This window comes from Geotrypetes seraphini, chromosome 1, assembly GCF_902459505.1.
Source record: "Geotrypetes seraphini chromosome 1, aGeoSer1.1, whole genome shotgun sequence".
In the NCBI taxonomy this organism is placed as follows: Eukaryota; Metazoa; Chordata; class Amphibia; order Gymnophiona; family Dermophiidae; genus Geotrypetes; species Geotrypetes seraphini.
Window position 1 is genome coordinate 155,692,689 of NC_047084.1, and position 18,408 is coordinate 155,711,096.

Consider the following 18,408-nt stretch of genomic DNA (forward strand, 5'->3'; position numbering starts at 1 on the left):
CAGTGTGGATATCCTGAAAACCTGACTGGCAAGAGGCAACTTCGGGACCGAGTTGAGAAACATTGCTCTAAAGCAGGGGTCTCAAAGTCCTTCTTTGAGGGCCGCAATCCAGTCGGGTTTTCAGGATTTCCCCCAGTGAATATGCATGAGATCTATGTGCATGCGCTGCTTTCAATGCATATTCATTGGGGAAATCCTGAAAACCCGACTGGATTGCGGCCCTCAAGGAGGAACTTTGAGATCCCTGCTCTAAAGGAAAGAAACATGGGCCCCTTTTCCAAAATCATGGTACCGATTCCAGCGTGGCAAAAGCGGCGCAGCCCACAGGAATTGAATGGGCTGCGTCGTATTTGCCTTGGGGGATTTGCTACCTGGCTTTGTAAAATATGTTCTACTTCCACAGTACTACACCTCACTAAATTTGATATGCAATGCTTATATGCCACCTTTCTAAAATATCTTTCATGCTCAAATGGAGATCCTTCTGTTGGTAAACTGCTTTGATTATAGTACAGAAAGGAATCTAACAAACATAGACCTTCTGCACTCGTGCCTGCGGGAGTGTGTTCATTCTGCTCTCCACATTTTATTATTTTATTCGGTGCTTTTTAGTCCTTTTTTTCGGGATTCTTGTGCTCGGAGCATTTCTTCCACTTTGCCTGCATTGAGAACACACAGACTTCAGTCCCAGTGGGTACCTGTTAGCTAACCTGCTTAGTTTTCTTTTGGAGCTCAGGGTCCTCCTTGAAGTTGTCTCACCTACTGTTAAGCAGGGGTTGAGCGGAGGCTGTTAGGTGCTCTTATGAGACTCAGCGGTGTATTTCAGGGTGCCGTCGGTCTGCAGGAGTGGAGGTGCAGTCAGGCATAGGGTCTGACTGGCAGCCCAAAGATCAGCTTTGCAGAGACATTCCCAGCATAAGGCAGATTCTCTGAACCAGCTACTGAGAGCTGATGCAGGCTGCAGCACAGATCCACAAACAGGTCACAGTGAGTAAAGGCTGTTAAAGCCTCTGAGGTGACTCGGGGGAGGTCTGAAAAGAGGGGGTTTCAAAGTTTCTGCATGACCCTCTGTATTCCCCCACCTGAAAAAAAATCCTAAAATCACTTTACTAAGTGTGAAAAATATTACGATTTTGGATTTTTAGTAATCTTTTATCAAAAACTCTCTGCTTTTCCAAAACTCAATTTTTGCCTCAAATCTTGTTAGGATGGCATCTTTAGGCTCTCCTAATATGAATTCTCACCAGGATTGTGCAAATTAAGCACTTCAGGAACATTCTCGTGCCATGTGCCGCGTGGCGCAGCCGGGAGGGGCAAGCAACGTATAGCCTAGCCTTTCCCCCCTAGTCAAACAAGTGACAAAATGCTCGGGTAGCCTGGTGGGGTGGCCTTCTTTATTTTGGGGGCTCAGTATGGCTCATTATTCTATGTGCACAGCTGCGGTCCTTCCTCAGCCTACGAAACAAAGCAGGTGTTCTTCCCCTGTGTAGTCCTGCTCCACATCCACTTTGTCTCTCAATGGCGTTGCTTCTATTGGCATGTCCTTGTCTCAGTCAGCCCCTGATCCTGGTCTGCCTGCTCCTGCTCCATATAGTGCTGACCCCCTTATTTCAAGACGCAACGCTTCTAAGGATGGGGGATAAGGAACTGTATGTTGGATCTTTGGATCCTTCAGGGGCTCTAGGACCTGGGGACGATCCCACAGGTCTGCACTTATTTCAGTCTGCGTCTCTTCAGATTTTATTTCTGAGTCTTTTCAGGAATTGCATTTGGTCACTCAGCCGACTCCATCCTTTTCTTCCTCCTGGGTTTGCAGTGTGTGCTTGCAGTTTTCCATCTTTCCCTTGCACCCTGACTTGGCGTTTTAATATAAGAGCAATGTGACTATCTGGAATGTGATCTTATGTTAGCGAGGGCCATGTCTCGCTTGTACCCTCTGGCACTGGAGTGCCCGTAGGTTCTGGATCAGCCTAGAGTGGATTCTTTGGTAATGCAGGTGCCTAATTGCACCTGTCTTCCCAGGGAAAGAGCTGTGGTGTTTACAGATATGCAAGAATGCTGTGTGGATGTAGTCCTCCAGAGGCTTTTTGATGTAGCTGCTTTGGGCTTTCAGGCTGCTTTGGCAGCAACTTTTGTCACACGCACCTGTCTATCTCGCCTGCATACCATAGAGAGTGAGGCTGTAGATTCTCCTCCTCAACTTCTTTTGGCATTGTCAGATTATATGTCTGTCACTTTATATGCCTTATATGGATTTTGGCGTTCTCCATTTCTGCCTGCAGAATGCTCTGGATTAGGCAATAAAGGTGCTGACTCCAAAATGAGTTCTTCAAATGGAATTTGCTAGTGAGTTACTCAAAGGGACTGCATGTGTAAGTTTAACTTAAATATGCTTATAAATGGGAATTTCATAGTGTGAAGTCATAAGCTATAGTGAGCAATGCAGCCAGAAGACAATTTCCATTCTCCTGGACCTACATGAAGCCTGCTTGAAAATTCCATCTCTATAGTCTTGGGTATGGTATAATCAAACTTGTAAATAACTCTTTATCAACCACAAAAGAAAGAGTAGCTTCCCAAATGTAATTCTCTTCCCAGATGTAATTGTGTTGGTGATTCCACTTCCAAAGGCTACTTTGGCGAGACTTCCCTTTCTGGGCAGTTGTTTGGCAAGGGGCTGATCGACCTCATGAATTCTGTGGTTGTCAGTCGCCCTAAGACTCTGCCTGATAGCAGACCCAGACCCTCTTAAGGGTTTTGGTCGCTCTAGTTTTTGTGGCTCCAGGCATTACCACTCGTATTCCAGCACAACGTCTCAGACCAGAGCTCATGGCAGTGGTACTCTGGCTACAGACGTGCCCAGCCATCTGGCTCCCATCCTGTGCCCCCTGCCAAGAAGGCGCAATGTGCCAGGCTGGGGGATCCCCCCTCTACAGATAGAGGGTAGGCTGTCAGCATTCCTGCTGGTTTGGGTTTGCATTTCCTCCGACAAATGGGTCTGCATTTAATCGGTCGGTTCCAATTGGACATTGCCCAGCCTCTGACCGTTAGGTTAGTGGACTCTCCCGCAGGGCACCCATGCAAGGCGATCCAAGTGCAGACCACTGTATAGCGCTTGCTGGATATTCAAGCTCTAGAGCAGGGGTGTCCAACCTTTTGGCTTCCCTGGGCCGCATTGGCTGAAAAAAATGTTTCTGGGGCCGCACAAATGCGCAAACTTCAGCAAGACAGAGGAGGGAGCTGGTAAGACAGTAAACACCAGGGGGCAGCAGAGGAAAACTGCATCGCCCTCGACCTAGGACACACAAAATACTTCACTGGGCCGCAGGTTGGACACACCTGCTCTAGAGCGACTGCTGCCCAACCTTTCGGGCTCTGGCTGATAATCCATATATTTTATCATACCAATGAAAGGCTCAGACAGTTGGAGGCCTGTTCGGGGGTGGGTAACACATACATGAGGCTTTCAGAATTCTGTACTTTCACAGGGAAACAGTGCAATCTGTCATAGCAGCGGTGGACCCGGGAGAGTTCCTCACCTCTCTGGATTCATGGGGGTGTGCTTGCACATTCTGATCTTTCCAGCTCACCGCAGATACTTACGGTTTCACGTTTTGCACAACCATTACCAGTTGTTGGCTCTGCCTTTTGGGCTAGCGACGACTCCTCTTACTTTCACCAAGGTGATGGTAGTTGTAGCGGCTTACAAGATGGGCATGTACACCCTGACTTGAATGACTGGCTAATCAGGGCTCCATGGTTGGCCACACAGTGGATCAGGTGATCCAGGTGCTAGAGGACCTTAGTTGGTTTGTGAATTACAGAAAGGGCAGTCTCTTACCCACACAGTCTTTGGATACCTGGGTGTGCTCTTCAACACAACTGTGGGCCGCATCTGTCTTCCAAGGGCACACAAGACAGATTCTGCATTCTCAGATTTCTTCACTGCTCCAGCTCCTTCGGCATGGGACTATCTTCGGGTCTTGGGATCTGTGGTTGCCATGTTGAATGTGGTTCCTTGGGAAAGAGCATACATGTATCCTTTCCAACATGTCTTATTCTCTTGCTGGGCTCTGCACAGGGATGTGTTGCAGACCAGTCTTCCAGCATGATAGGTGGCTTCTCCTGCAATCACTATGCAAGGACGCACCACTGCAGATTGCCTCCTGGATCGTGGTGCTGACAGATGCAGTCTGGGTAGAGCACTACACTTGGCATCCCATTTGGAGGGGTATTGGACACCCTTTCCGTGGAAATGGTCCAGTTGTTGCTCAGAGCCATTTAGCTGGCTCTAGACAGCTTGCAGAAGACTCTGGAGGACCAAGCGGTCAGAGTCTTCTCTGTAATTCAATGGTAGTAGCCTATGTCGATTGCCAGGGAGGTGCCAGAAGCAACTCTCTGGCTCGGGAGGCCCGCGTTCTCTTTCAGGTGCTCATCAGCACATGTTGGCGGGAGATGACATTGTTCAGATCAACTTTCTCAGCAGATCTATGTTGAAAATTATGACATATCTAAAATGGTGATTTTAGCATGGATGCAATGTAAACCTTGATGTATATCTATGTTGTTAATAAGGCTTTTAAAGTAACTGCACAAATGTACTAATCCATTATATCAGATGCTATAGTCCTGTGTTGGACTGTTCTAGGGACACTTTAATAGAAGCCCAATCTTTTTAGGGTTATAATAACATACTTTTCTCTTAAAAGGTAAACATGGACTCCATTCTATTTTGTACAATATTAGCACAGTAAAAATGTGTTTTAATTTGCCAAAAACACACAGGTTGTCTTGAAGATATACTCTGTTATCCCTTTCTATGACAAAATTGGTCTGTTGCAATATCCCGTCCTCCCCACTGTGCCACTGCTCTGGAAAGTGGAGGATTAGCCTAGTCTTCGGTGCACTGTAGCTCCTTCTGACTGGACAAGTCACTTAATCCTCCATTGTCCCAGGTACATAGAAAAGCTTTTCTAACTGTTCTGAGCTCGTTGGGTAGGACGGGATATAAAACGAACCAAATAAATAAAATAGGTTGTACCACAGAAAAGGATAATATCTTGTTCTTTATGTACATATATCTTAGTTGAGTTGATCTATTTCTTTGTATGTAACTGCCCCAGAACTATGGAATTCAATGCCAAGCCGTTTTAAATCCAACTTAAAAACATTTTTGTTTAGGGATGCGTTTGATTGTAACCTCTTTCCCTCCACTAATTGGACCGGCACAACCGGGACTCCCTCTCCTATTGTACTTCCTCTCCTCGTCTCACTTTCCTATACATTATTGTATTTCTTTCCATTAACCTCTTGTTTTACCTTATAAATGTGACGTAGTAGTGCCCAAATGGTCCATCCAGTATGCCCAACCTGATTAAATTTAATTTTTTTTTCTTCTTCTTAGCTATTTCTGGGCAAGAATCCATAGCTCCGGCCGGTACTGTTCTTAGGTTCTAACTACTGAAGTATCCGTCAAAGCTAACTTCAGTCCATCTACACCAGTGGTCTCAAACTCAAACTCTTTGCAAGGCCACATTTTGGATTTGGAGGTACTTGGAGGGCCTCAGAAAAAAATAGTTAATGACTTATTAAAGAAATGACAGTTTTGCATGAGGTAAAACTCTTTATAGTTTATAAATCTTTCCTTTTGGCTAAGTCTTAATAATAACATTGTAATTTATAGCTAAAGAGACGTATGATCAAGAAACTGTTTTATTTTACTTTTGTGATTATGATAAACATACCGAGGGCCTCAAAATAGCACCTGGCGGGCCGCGAGTTTGAGACCACTGATCTCCACCCTCCTAGCCATTGAAGCCCTCCCCAGCCCATCCACCACCAAACGGTCATATATAGACACAGACTGTGCAAGTCTTCGCAGTACTGGCCTTAATTTTTCAATATTTACTGTTATTTTCTGATTCTAGATCCTCTGTGTTCATCCCACACTTTTTTGAACTCCGTCACTGTTTTCATCTCCACCACCTCTCTCAGGAGCGCATTCCAGGCATCCGCCACTCTCTCCATAAAGAATTTCCTTACATTGCTCTTGAGTCTACCACCCCTCAATCTCAAATTATGCCCTCTGGTTTTACCATTTTCTTTGCTCTGGAAAATAATTTTTTTTCTACGTTAATACCTTTCAAGTATTTGAACGTCTAAATCATATCTCCCCTGTCCCTCTTTTCCTCTAAGGCAGGGGTGTCAAAGCCCCTCCTCGAGGGCCACAATCCAGTCTGGTTTTCAGGATTTCCCCAGTGAATATGCATGAGATCTATTAACATACAATTAAAGCAGTGCATGCAAATAGATCTCATGCATATTCATTGGGGAAATCCTGAAACCCGACTGGATTATGGCTCTCAAGGAGGGACTTTGACACCCCTGCTCTAAGATATACTTATTCAGGGCTTCCAGTCTCTCCTTATACGTCTTCTGGCGCAAGCCTCCTATCATTTTCGTCGCCCTCCTCTGGACCACCTCAAGTCTTCTTACGTCTTTCGCCAGATACGGTCTCCAAAACTGAACACAATACTCCAAGTGGGGCCTCACCAATGACCTGTACAGGGGCATCAACACCTTTGTTCTTCTACTGGTTACGCCTCTCTTTATACAGCCCAGCATCCTTCTGGCAGCAGCCACCGCCTTGTCGCACTGTTTTTTCACCTTTAGATCTTCGGACACTATCACCCCAAGGTCCCTCTTCCCATCCGTGCATATCAGCCTCTCACCTCCCAACATATACGGCTCCTTCCGATTATTAATCCCCAAATGCTTTACTCTGCATTTCTTTGAATTTAAATGTATATCCTCCATTTTATAAAAGTTTTGAACTGTACGCCGCTTAGAAATGTGATAAGCGGGATAATAAATTCTAAGAAACTTGAAGCTATGAACCATTTGTTGGCAATAGTGGAATATGAATGATTTAACTGTATAACTATATGTGTGACCCTTACTTATGGAGTTGAACACATCCCAACCTGAATGTCTGAATTCCAATCCCAATGTTCTGTGCAAAATGGACCTTTAAAATAAATCCAATTATGTTGCACCACAGTGGACCTAACAGTGCTTCTCAACCCAGCACTCAGCTCATACCCTAGCCCAGGGGTCTGCAACCTTTAAGACATAAAGAGCCACTTGGACCCGTTTTCGAAAAGAAAAAAAAACTTGGAGCCGCAAAACCATTATAAAACAAATCTAACACTGCATATATTGTTTCTTATCTTAATGTTTAGATGCTGATTGGTCCGGCTGCACGGCGGGGCGGGGCCGCCGGACCAATCAGCAAGCAAGGCTTTCATCTGTGTATGTGCTGAGCTCACTGCTCAGCATGGCTATTTCCCGCCGCGACGCCGGACTTGTAAGCTGCATGCCTGCATCGCCAGAATTTAGGTAGGCTGTTTTCATCCCCGTGGGAGTCCCTTGGGGCCAGGGGGGGAACCCGCAGGATCCCCGCGATCCCCGTTCCCGTGCAGACCTCTATCACACGTCATCCTCCGCGCCTCCCATTCTTCAGGAGCGCGCCGCAGCCACTGAAAGACTCCGGCCCGCGTGACACACTACTGGAGCCGCGGCAAAGGTGAAAAAGAGCCGCATGCGGCTCTGGAGCCGCGGGTTGCCGACCCCCGCCCTAGCCAGACAAGTTTTCAGGATATCCGCAATGAATATGCCTGATAGAGTTTTGCATGCATTGCTTTTTTTTTTTTTAGTATGCATATCTACCTCATGCATATTCATTGTGGATATCCTAAAAGCCATCTGGTTGGGTATGCCCCGAGGACTGAGTGGAGAAGCACTGATTTACAAAAGTAAACAGAGATCATAGATTATTCACGCTTCTAAAAGCGCCTACAGCCTGCATAAAAAGCATTACGTGGCAGCATTATTAATACAGAAGTCAATATTCAAAGTTCCTGGCCATTAAATCAGTTTTTTAGGGCTAACCACAAATTTTAGGCGGCAATTAACCAGTTAGTGCTGCTGAAAATGACCAGTTAACACCAAACTGAAAACTGGCTGTTGGGCATTCTGGAGCGGAGATGACACTTGGCCAATTAAATGCCAATTCTAAGCACTTAACCGGCCTAGTTAACCGCATAAAAGTCAAGTCCTATCTTTATGCGCTAACCCATAGCCGGATAAGTGCTAGACATTTCACTTAACTGATAATGCATTAGTTAGCTCTGGAAACCTGTAAATTCAATGCTGGTGCCCAGACATGGTCCAGAATTGAATTTCCAGGTTTAATGCCGGTAGCAGTCATCAGACACTGATTATCGTTGGCTGAATATCAGGCCCGTAGCTTCTGAGAATCTTGGGTTCCATAGCTGACTTTGGTTTCAAAGTGGTTGCAATGCCTTCAGTTTGTTGAATAAATTGGTAGCACTATGTTTTCTAATTTCTGTCTTGATCTTTCACTCCCTTTAGATAAAACAGAAGATGTGGACTTGGAAGGCTCAGTAGAGTGGGAAGTGAAGACCATCACTAGTGCTTTGAAGCAGTATTTGAGGTTAGCATCCTCTATATCGATATTATTCAAACAGCTGCTGAGAATGGTTTTTAATGCTTATATATATTTTTTAACTATTTTATGTGTGTTTATATATTGTTAGTGAATTCATATGTATGGTTGACATAAGGCTGCTTTTATTAAACTGTAGTAGAGCTTTATAGCGTGGATTGTTTCGATGCTTGTTCAGTTCCTATGAATGTCGGAGTATTTACCTGCGGTAATAAGCTCTACCATGGTTTAGTAAAAGCAACACTTAACCACTCTAGAAAGGATCCTTCATTTTCCTAGGTATCATTTCCTTCCATGTTATAGTGTCTTCTATTCCGCCAATACCTTTCGGTTCTAGGTGGATTACAAAAGAATTGGTCTGGGCATACCACAGTGAAATTACAAAACAGATAACACAAGGCAACAAAAATTTTTTTTGCGGAATCATCTGACAACGCAAAACTTTTAGCTTATTTTCAGGGACCTGTTATGTTATGGCTCCAGCATCTTGTTCCAGACATTAAACCAAAATATTATGTTCTATTAAGGAAAACTATGTACTCTGCGTGCTGTGCTGTCTATACTACATTGTGTCACAAGTTTCTGAAGCAATTCTATTATTTAGCTAAATCTTTTTATATAATATTAGTGTTCTTGTAAGGTCTTAACTAAAATTTTATCTAATACATATTGGTTCTGGGGCCCCCCTTATATCCTGCATAATACAATTATCATCATCAGCTCCACGTTTCTTGTTGGTTTCCTAATAATCTCCCCACGTCCTTTGTATGTAGGCCTGAAAGTCAGGGCCCATAGCTAAAGAGTGGCCAATCTCAGTCATAAAATACCTGGCAGAGTCTCAAAAAAGTCAGAAAATACAGACGGATCACCTTATAAGTTATCCAACCCACAATCAAATATCATTAATCAAGAAAAAGGGGGTATTTAAGGATAATTTATACAGTACTTGCTTTGAAGAGTTTTTTTCACACATCAGTGTCCAACTTCCATTTTATGATTTAATATAACACTTCTGTTGACCCACTACTTTTTATCATTCAAATGACACCCCATTTTAACAGCAAACTCACCCCAAAACAACTACAATAGGAGGTTGAAGTATCATAAACAATGCGCTATTCTCAGTAAAGAGAGCTCTTATAACATGGATGTTATTTCAAGTCTTCATCCTGAATGCATATGAGTCTCAAAAAGTAGCAAAATACCTTGTTACTAACCCCAGGGATAAACTGTGCCTTTCTCCATGTCTACCTTAATAGCACTTTGTGGATTTTTCCTCCAGGAACTTGTCTAAACTTTTTTTTTTTAATCTAGATATGCTAAAAGCTGTTACCACATCCTCTGACACCAAGTTCCAGAGTTTAACTATTTATTGAGTGAAAAAAAATATTTTCTCCTTTTAAAGGAATTACATTTTAACTTCACGGAGTGTTCCTATCTCTTTGAAACTTTAATAACTCCATATTTTGTGTGTGTGTATTAGGGAGTGACAATTGTTTGAACTCTGAAATCGATCCTCCTCATGTTAACATGCAACGGTGCAATATGAAACGATTCATTTTGCTGCTGTAGCTGCTTTTTCTCCTGTTTCACCCACTATTATGTGGAGTTTTTCCTGCTCGTACTTTTGTGGGAACTCTTTGATTCTCTGTCTGAGCTTTGGGAAATGTGCATATTTTACTCAACATTTGCAGAGGGATTCAGAAGTTAAGATGGGCACAGCATGAGAGTACAGCAAGATTTAACTCTAGTGCGGAAACATTACATTACATTACATTACATTACTGATTTCTATTCCGCTTGTACCTTGCGGTTCAAAGCGGATTACACAGGAAGAGAACTGGACATTTCCAGGAGGGTACATGACATTGGAGAATACAGGTTGAGGGTATAGACTTAATAACAGAATGAGTGTATAGACATAATAACATTGGAAGGTAAATCTGGTTACATTACATACATAGCAGATTGTCTGTTTCCATATGTTGGTAGGTAATCGGTTTCGGAAGATGATTTAGGTTCCATTTTTTTTTTTTTTATTGGTCGATTGAGGGTATGGTGTCAGGGAGTGCATAGAACCTTATCGGTGTAAGTGGAGGAGGAGAGGGAGATTAGGAAGATTGTAATGGTATTGAACAGTAGTGTTTTGATTTCTAGGGGGAGAGGAGAGGGAGGTTAGGTAGTTTGTATATACTTTTTGAATAGCAGCGTTTTGATTTCTTTACGGAATGCTTTGAAGTCGGATGTTGAGGTTAATAGCCTGGTAATGGAGGGTTCGAGTTTTGCTGCATGCGTTGCTATGAGGTTATCGTAAAGCTTTTTACGATGAATGCCATTGAGTGGTGGGTATGAGAATGGTGTCAGTGTTCTTCTTGTTCTGGGTGGAAGGTTATAGTTTAGGCGATCGTTTAGATAGGCAGGTGCAGTACCGTTGATTACTTTGAAGATTAGACAGTATAGTTTGAATTGAATTCTGGCTCGAATCGGTAGCCAATGTGAGTCTAGGTAGGCATTGGTGATGTGATCAAATTTTCCGAGGGAGTAGATTAGTCTGAGGGCTGTGTTCTGAACGGTCTGTAGTTTTTTGATCATGTTTGTAGGGCATGGTAGATATAGGATATTGCAGTAGTCCACAAGACCTAGTACCAGGGATTGTACAATGATTCTGTAGTGTTCTTTGTCAAAGTATTTCCTTATTTTTCTTAAGTTGCGCATCCTTGACTACTGCAACATCATTTACCTCAACGCCACAAAGAAAACCACCATGAGACTAAAAATAATCCAAAATACCGCGGTGCGTCTCATCTTCGGCCTAAAGAAATGGGAACACGTCACCCCCTTCTACCACCAACTTCACTGGCTGCCATTTGAATCTAGAGTCCTCTTTAAATTCGCATGCTTCTGCTACAAATCGATAAATGGTTCAGCACCAAGTTACATCAATTCTCACTTTAGCCTCTACAACACAAATAAGAAATCCCGTAGAATTCAGTTGTTCGCCTTCCCGTCTCTAAAACTCTGCCATCTTAAAAGATTCCTAGACAAAACCTTCGCCTTCCAAGCAGCTAAGCTCAACCCATGGCTTGCACAAATGATACTCGAGGCCCCCACTTACCTCGGCTTCAGAAAATCACTCAAAACCTACCTATTCGGCAAACAAGACCCCTAACAACCCCCCCCGCTTACATTACTACACGCCCCCCCACCCGCCCCCGCTCTTCTCCTCCCCTTAATTGCTCCCCTCTCCCCTATCTCCCCTCCGCCAGTCATCCTCTGTAAAGTTCGATTAACACTGCTTATATCCGATAAACTATTTATATCGGATAAATTGTCTTTACATGATAAAATGCTGTAAACCCTGCTTTAACATTTGTTTTTATCCGATAAATTGTGTATTGCTGATAAATTGTTTAAAATTGTTCAAACTGTTTGTAAATCTGCGTGTCAACTCAGATACTACTGTAACTGATGTAAACCGCCTAGAACTCTCCGGGTATGGCGGTATATAAGAATAAAATTATTATTATTATTATTGTGAAGAATGCTTTATGGGTAGTTTTGTTGATTTGAGTCTGCATAGAGCAGCATCTGTCTATCAGCACTTCCAGGATTTTGAGGGAGGTTTGGATTGGGAATTTGATTGCTTTAATTTCCAGGTCTGTTATGGATGGGTTTTTGTCCGTTTCAAGCATTAAGAATTTGGTTTTGTCCGAGTTTAGTTTTAATTTGTGGTTTGTCATCCATTTTTCTACTTCATCCAGTATTGTTTCCAGGTGTCCTGTTGTGGTGTGGTCTTGGGATTCGAAGGGGAGGAGAATAGTTATGTCGTCTGCGTAGCTGAATGATGTTACATTTAGGTTGTCTAGGATGGTACCGAGGGAAGAGATGTAGAGATTGAATAGAATGGGTGAAAGTGGAGATCCCTGCGGGACTCCGCATGGATTTGATCATGGGTTAGATTTCGTATCATTTATCTTAACTCTGTACGTTCTTGTTTTAAGGAATCCTTGGAACCAGTTATAAACCCTTTGTTGTTGTGTTGGTTTGTTATGCCACCCTGCTGTGATTGCCTTCTGTCTTAATAAACATGATATAACAAAAAAGAGATGGGCATTCCCCGTGCCCAGGAAGAGGAGAGTTAAACATTTTATATTTATTTAATAAAACTATATACCGTTCTTACAAAATTATATGCTTGCTCAGTATGGTTTGCAACACAGATACTTACTCCCTCTTCTACTAAACCGCGCTTGCGGTTTTAGCGCAGGGAGCCACGCTGAATGGCCCGCGCTGCTCCTGACGCTCATAGAGTTCTTATGAGCGTCGGGAGCAGCACGGGTCATTCAGCGCGGCTCCCCACGCTAAAACTGCTAGTGCGGTTTAGTAGAAGAGGCCTTAAATATTATGTTCCTTTTATTAAGGCGCGCTAACTGATTTAGCACGCGCTAAATGCGAATGCATCCATTATATTCTTTAAGATCCCATTATTATATTATTTATATTAACGTAACCACCCCTCTTTTTCTCACCAAATATTAAGCATCGAGTGATGCTTAATATTTTATCTGTTCTATGTTTTATCTAATATTTTATCTGTTCTATGTATTACTTCTTTTCCTGCCATTCCGGTATTTTCTGCATTATATTGTAAATGCTTTCTGTCTTTAACATAGTAACATAGTAGATGACGGCAGATAAAGACCCGAATGGTCCATCCAGTCTGCCCAACCTGATTCAATTTAAATTTTTTAATTTTTTCTTCTTATCTATTTCTGAGCAAGAATCCAAAGCTTTACCCAGTACTGTGTTTGGGTTCCAACTGCCAAAATCTCTGTTAAGACTTACTCTAGCCCATCTATACCGTCCCAGCCATTGAAGCCCTCCCCAGCCCATCCTCCACCAAACGGCCATATACAGACACAGACCGTGCAAGTCTGCCTAGTACTGTCCTTAGTTCAATATTTAATATTATTTTCTGATTCTAGATCCTTTGTGTTCATCCCACGCTTCTTTGAACTCAGTCACAGTTTTACTCTCCACCACCTCTCTCGGGAGCGCATTCCAGGCATCCACCACCTTCTCCGTAAAGTAGAATTTCCTAACATTGCCTTTGAATCTACCACCCCTCAACCTCAAATTATGTCCTCTGGTTTTACCATTTTCCTTTCTCTGAAAAAGATTTTGTTCTACGTTAATACCCTTCAAGTATTTGAACGTCTGAATCATATCGCCCCTGTCTCTCCTTTCCTCTAGGGTATACATATTCAGGGCTTCCAGTCTCTCCTCATACGTCTTCTGGTGCAAGCCTCCTATCATTTTCATCGCCCTCCTCTGGACCGCCTCAAGTCTTCTTACATCCTTCGCCAGATACGGTCTCCAAAATTGAACACAATACTCCAAATGAGGCCTTACCAATGACCTGTACAGGGGCATCAACACCTTCTTCCTTCTACTAACTACACCTCTCTTTATACAGCCCAGCATCCTTCTGGCAGCAGCCACTGCCTTGTCACACTGTTTTTTCACCTTTAGATCTTTGGACACTATCACCCCAAGGTCCCTCTCCCCGTCCGTGCATATCAGCTTCTCTCCTCCCAGCATATACGGTTCCTTCCTATTATTAATCCCCAAATGCATTACTCTGCATTTCTTTGCATTGAATTTTAGTTGCCAGGCATTAGACCATTCCTCTAACTTTTGTAGATCCTTTTTCATATTTTCCACTCCCTCTTCGGTGTCTACTCTGTTACAAATCTTGGTATCATCTGCAAAAAGGCACACTTTTCCTTCTATCCCTTCAGCAATGTCACTCACAAACATATTGAACAGGATTGGCCCCAGCACTGATCCCTGAGGGACTCCACTACTCACCTTTCCTTCCTTTGAGCGACTTCCATTAACCACCACCCTCTGGCGTCTGTCCGACAGCCAGTTTCTGACCCAGTTCATCACTTTGGGTCCTAACTGCAGCCCTTCAAGTTTGTTCAACAGCCTCCTATGAGGAACTGTATCAGTCTTTGCTGAAATCCAAGTAAATTACATCTAGCATATGTCCTCGATCCAGCTCTCTGGTCACCCAATCAAAAAATTCAATCAGGTTCGTTTGGCACGATTTACCTTTTGTAAAGCCATGTTGCCTCGGATCCTGTAACCCATTAGATTCAAGGAAGTACACTATCCTTTCTTTCAGCAAAACTTCCATTATTTTTCCAACAACTGAAGTGAGGCTCACCGGCCTGTAGTTTCCTGCTTCATCCCTGTGACCACTTTTATGAATAGGGACCACATCCGCTCTCCTCCAATCCCCAGGAATCAGTCCCGTCTTCAGAGATTTGTTGAACAAGTCTTTAATAGGACTCGCCAGAACCTCTCTGAGCTCCCTTAGTATCCTGGGATGGATCCCGTCTGGTCCCATCGCTTTGTCCACCTTTTCAAGTTGCTCATAAACACCCTCCTCCGTGAACGGCGCAGAATCTACTCCATTTTCTCATGTAACTTTGCTAGACAATCTCGGTCCTTCTCCAGGATTTTCTTCTGTGAACACAGAACAGAAGTATTTGTTTAGCACATTCGCTTTCTCCTCATCACTTTCCACATATTGGTTCCCAGCATCTTTTAGCCTAGCAATTCCATTTTTCATCTTCCTCCTTTCACTAATATATCAGAAAAAATTTTTGTCTCCCTTTTTTGCATTTTTAGCCATTTGTTCTTCCGCCTGTGCTTTCACCAGACGTATCTCTCTTTTGGCTTCTTTCAGTTTCACCCTGTAGTCCTTTCTGCTCTCCTCTTCTTGGTTTTTTTTATATTTCATGAACGCCAACTCTTTCGCCTTTATTTTCTCAGCCACTAGGTTGGAGAACCATATCGGCTTCCTTTTTCTCTTGTTTTTATTGATTTTCTTCACATAAAGGTCCGTAGCCATTTTTATTGCTCCTTTCAGCTTAGACCACTGTCTTTCCACTTCTCTTATGTCCTCCCATCCTAACAGCTCTTTCTTCAGGTACTCTCCCATAGCATTAGGGACTTCTATTCCGCCTATACCTTGCAGTTCAAGGTGGATTACAAAAGAGCTGACTGGACATTTCCAGTGAAGTTTTACAACAATTTTTTTTTTGGTTAACAAAAGAGGAGAGAGAGCTGGATAAATTCCGGAAGAACTTGCAAATTGGATAGTAAATTGACTGTACGTTACTGTGTGATATAACAAATAGATTACAGTTTGAGTACAAATAAGATTACATTAAATTTCGGGGATCTATATTCTTGGTTGGTGTTTTGGGGAGGAAGAGATTACCTAAGTGGAGGTTTATCTGTTTTTAAGTCCATTTTTCTAATTTGTATTTTATCTGTATCCCATGTATTAGCTCACCTTGTTGTGAACCGCCTAGAACTTTTTCGGTATGGCGATATATAAGAATAAAATTATTATTATTATTATTATACTCCTTTCCATGATTCAACTGAAGGGGGAGCAGCCTTGTTGTTAACGGCGCTGAATATATCTATCCATTTACGTGCCAGTGCTGGGGCTAAAATAAGCACAGTGACTGTGCTGAAGGAAAATGTCTCCCTTCTGTTCAATAAAGTTGTGAACAATGGAGCCTGTTGGCGTTCCTATTGTATACAGCAGAATTCAAGGGATGGGAAGGAGGAGAAATTATTTTTCCTTTTTAGGGCTTCTAGTTTTGTGACCGGTGTTCAAGTTCCATGTCATTTTTAAGTTCAGTGCAACACAAAGCAGAGCTCGGTGAATAAATGTTGTAAAAGTAAGGACATTCAAATACCAAGAGCCTGAGAATATACAACATAAATCTAGCAAGTGTGAGAACACCACCATAATATTCTGAACCCTAAAAATAAATACCAGGGACTGGAAAGCCCAGGTCTTTCAGTGCCATTTCAATGCACAAACATACTTGTATCATCCGAGCTTGTCCCTGGGGTAAACGTATCTTACCGGCACTGGGTTTGTGAAGGGATAAGTCCACCATCTTGTATCCAGATGCATAGCCAGGCCTCTTAGCCCATCTTGCCACCTTTTTTGCCTCCCTGTGATCCTCCATAAACCTGAGCTGGCAGGGATCCCCATATTCCGCCAACAGAAGTGCTCCTCCTCCCTGCAGTCTGCATATTCTTGGGCTACTACACCACAAAAGGTTTCCTCTAGCACAGTGGTCTCAAACTCAAACCCTTTGCAGGGCCACATTTTGGATTTGTAGGTACTTGGAGGGCCTTAGAAAAAAATAGTGAATGTCTTATTAAAGAAATGACAATTTTGCATGAGGTAAAACTCTTTATAGGTTCAAGTTTATTTATGGCTTGATATACCGACCATCACATGTATCTGGACGGTTTACAATATTAAAAATTAGAAAAATCTAATAAAATTTAAGATTTAATTGAAATAAAATAAGAGAGGGTAAAACTAAAACAATGACAAATTAAGACTTATTAGAGATGAAAGGTACTGGGGGATAGGGAAGTTTTAATTACAATATGTAAATAAAAATAAAAAGGAAGGATAGAGGGATAGGGAATAACGAGAGGAAGACAGGGATGGCGCTTCTTAAAAACTTTTTTTTATAGTTTATAAATCTTTCCTTTTAGCTGTCTTAATAATAATATTGTAATTTATAGCTAAAGAGACATATGATCAAGAAACTGTTTTATTTTACTTTTGTGATTATGATAAACATACAAGGGCCTCAAAATATTACGTGGCGGGCCGCGAGTTTGAGACCAATGCACTAGCACATGCTCAGTTCTGCAAAACTGACCACGTATAGGAGAGGCTGTCCCCTCTATGCATGCTCAGTTTTGCAAAGATTGAGCGTGTGCAGGGGACCTGGGCAATAGAGAGGCTGTAAATGGAGGAGCCCTTATGCTGGTGAGGCTTGGGGACCCCTGCCAGCTGGGGTCTGAGCCTAAATTGGGCAGTACCCTGTTGCTGCACTCCTGCTTGTGCCCTACACCTTTTGGTGTCATTGCTGGATGTGGGGTGCAGTTCTGTTCCAGGGCCTTGATGGTGTATCACCAACACAAGTGCCGAGCAGTATTTCAGAGAACAGGAGAATCCAGGCAGACACAGATTTGGATTGTTCAAAGCAAAAGTTGTTTTATCTGAAGAATTATTGAGAAACAGAAGTCGGAAGCAGAGCGTAAAAACAGTTTCCAGTTATTGTGGTTATAGTTCAAACTCTGTGATTTGGAGGCAGGAAGTGCCAGATTCTAGAAGCAGGTGGACTCAATGGATTGTTAGGCCTTCTCTTCCTGATCCACTATCCTGCAGGTTAGGAAAATCCGACTGGTTCCTTTCTAGAACTAGGCCAGCTCCTCCATTGGGAAGGGCCAGCTCCTCACAACAGTCCTTCCTTCTGTCCTCTGTTCTTCACTATTATTGTAAAACAGTTCCAGACAAGAAGCTTCATATCACTATCTATTTGTTAAAAAAATGGTTATATACTATTTTATTGACGACAGTCAACATTCAAAATGGTTCACAAAACCATAATCAAATATTTTATTTATTTTAGTATTTGTACACCACTTATAGCCTAAGCGGTTTGCATTCAGGTACTCAAGTATTTCTCCCTTTCTGTCCCGGTGATCTCACAATCTGACTAACATACCTAAGGCAATGGAGTACGTGCCCAGGGTCATAAGCAGCAGCGGCTGGGCTTGAACCTGCAACCTAAGGGTGCCGAGGCTGCAGCCCTAACCGCTGAATTAACAAAATAAAAATAAAACATTAGGCCCTTACTGGTTTCTACTCACAAACCTTAGGCTTTCTTGAACGCTAGGGACTCGCTCCCTTATGCCTGGGTGTTCCCATGAGCCCCAGGGCGTCTTAGAAAGGTTGGAGATAAAAGAACAAGAGAGCA

At 42.8% G+C, this 18,408-nt stretch overlaps 1 protein-coding gene across 4 annotated transcripts in view; it reads left to right on the plus strand.

Moving 5' to 3' along the window:
* ARHGAP10 (Rho GTPase activating protein 10) overlaps positions 1 to 18,408 on the plus strand; it is a 520,437-nt gene that overhangs the window by 261,505 nt on the left and 240,524 nt on the right. For all 4 annotated transcript variants that reach the window (XR_004539086.1, XM_033940409.1, XM_033940432.1 and 1 more), the window contains one exon: positions 8,434 to 8,515. Coding sequence is in view for 3 of the 4 variants with exons in the window: in XM_033940409.1 (XP_033796300.1) it covers positions 8,434 to 8,515 (82 nt within the window). In the remaining variant the exon portion in view is untranslated. The remainder of the gene's footprint in view (positions 1 to 8,433; positions 8,516 to 18,408) is intronic.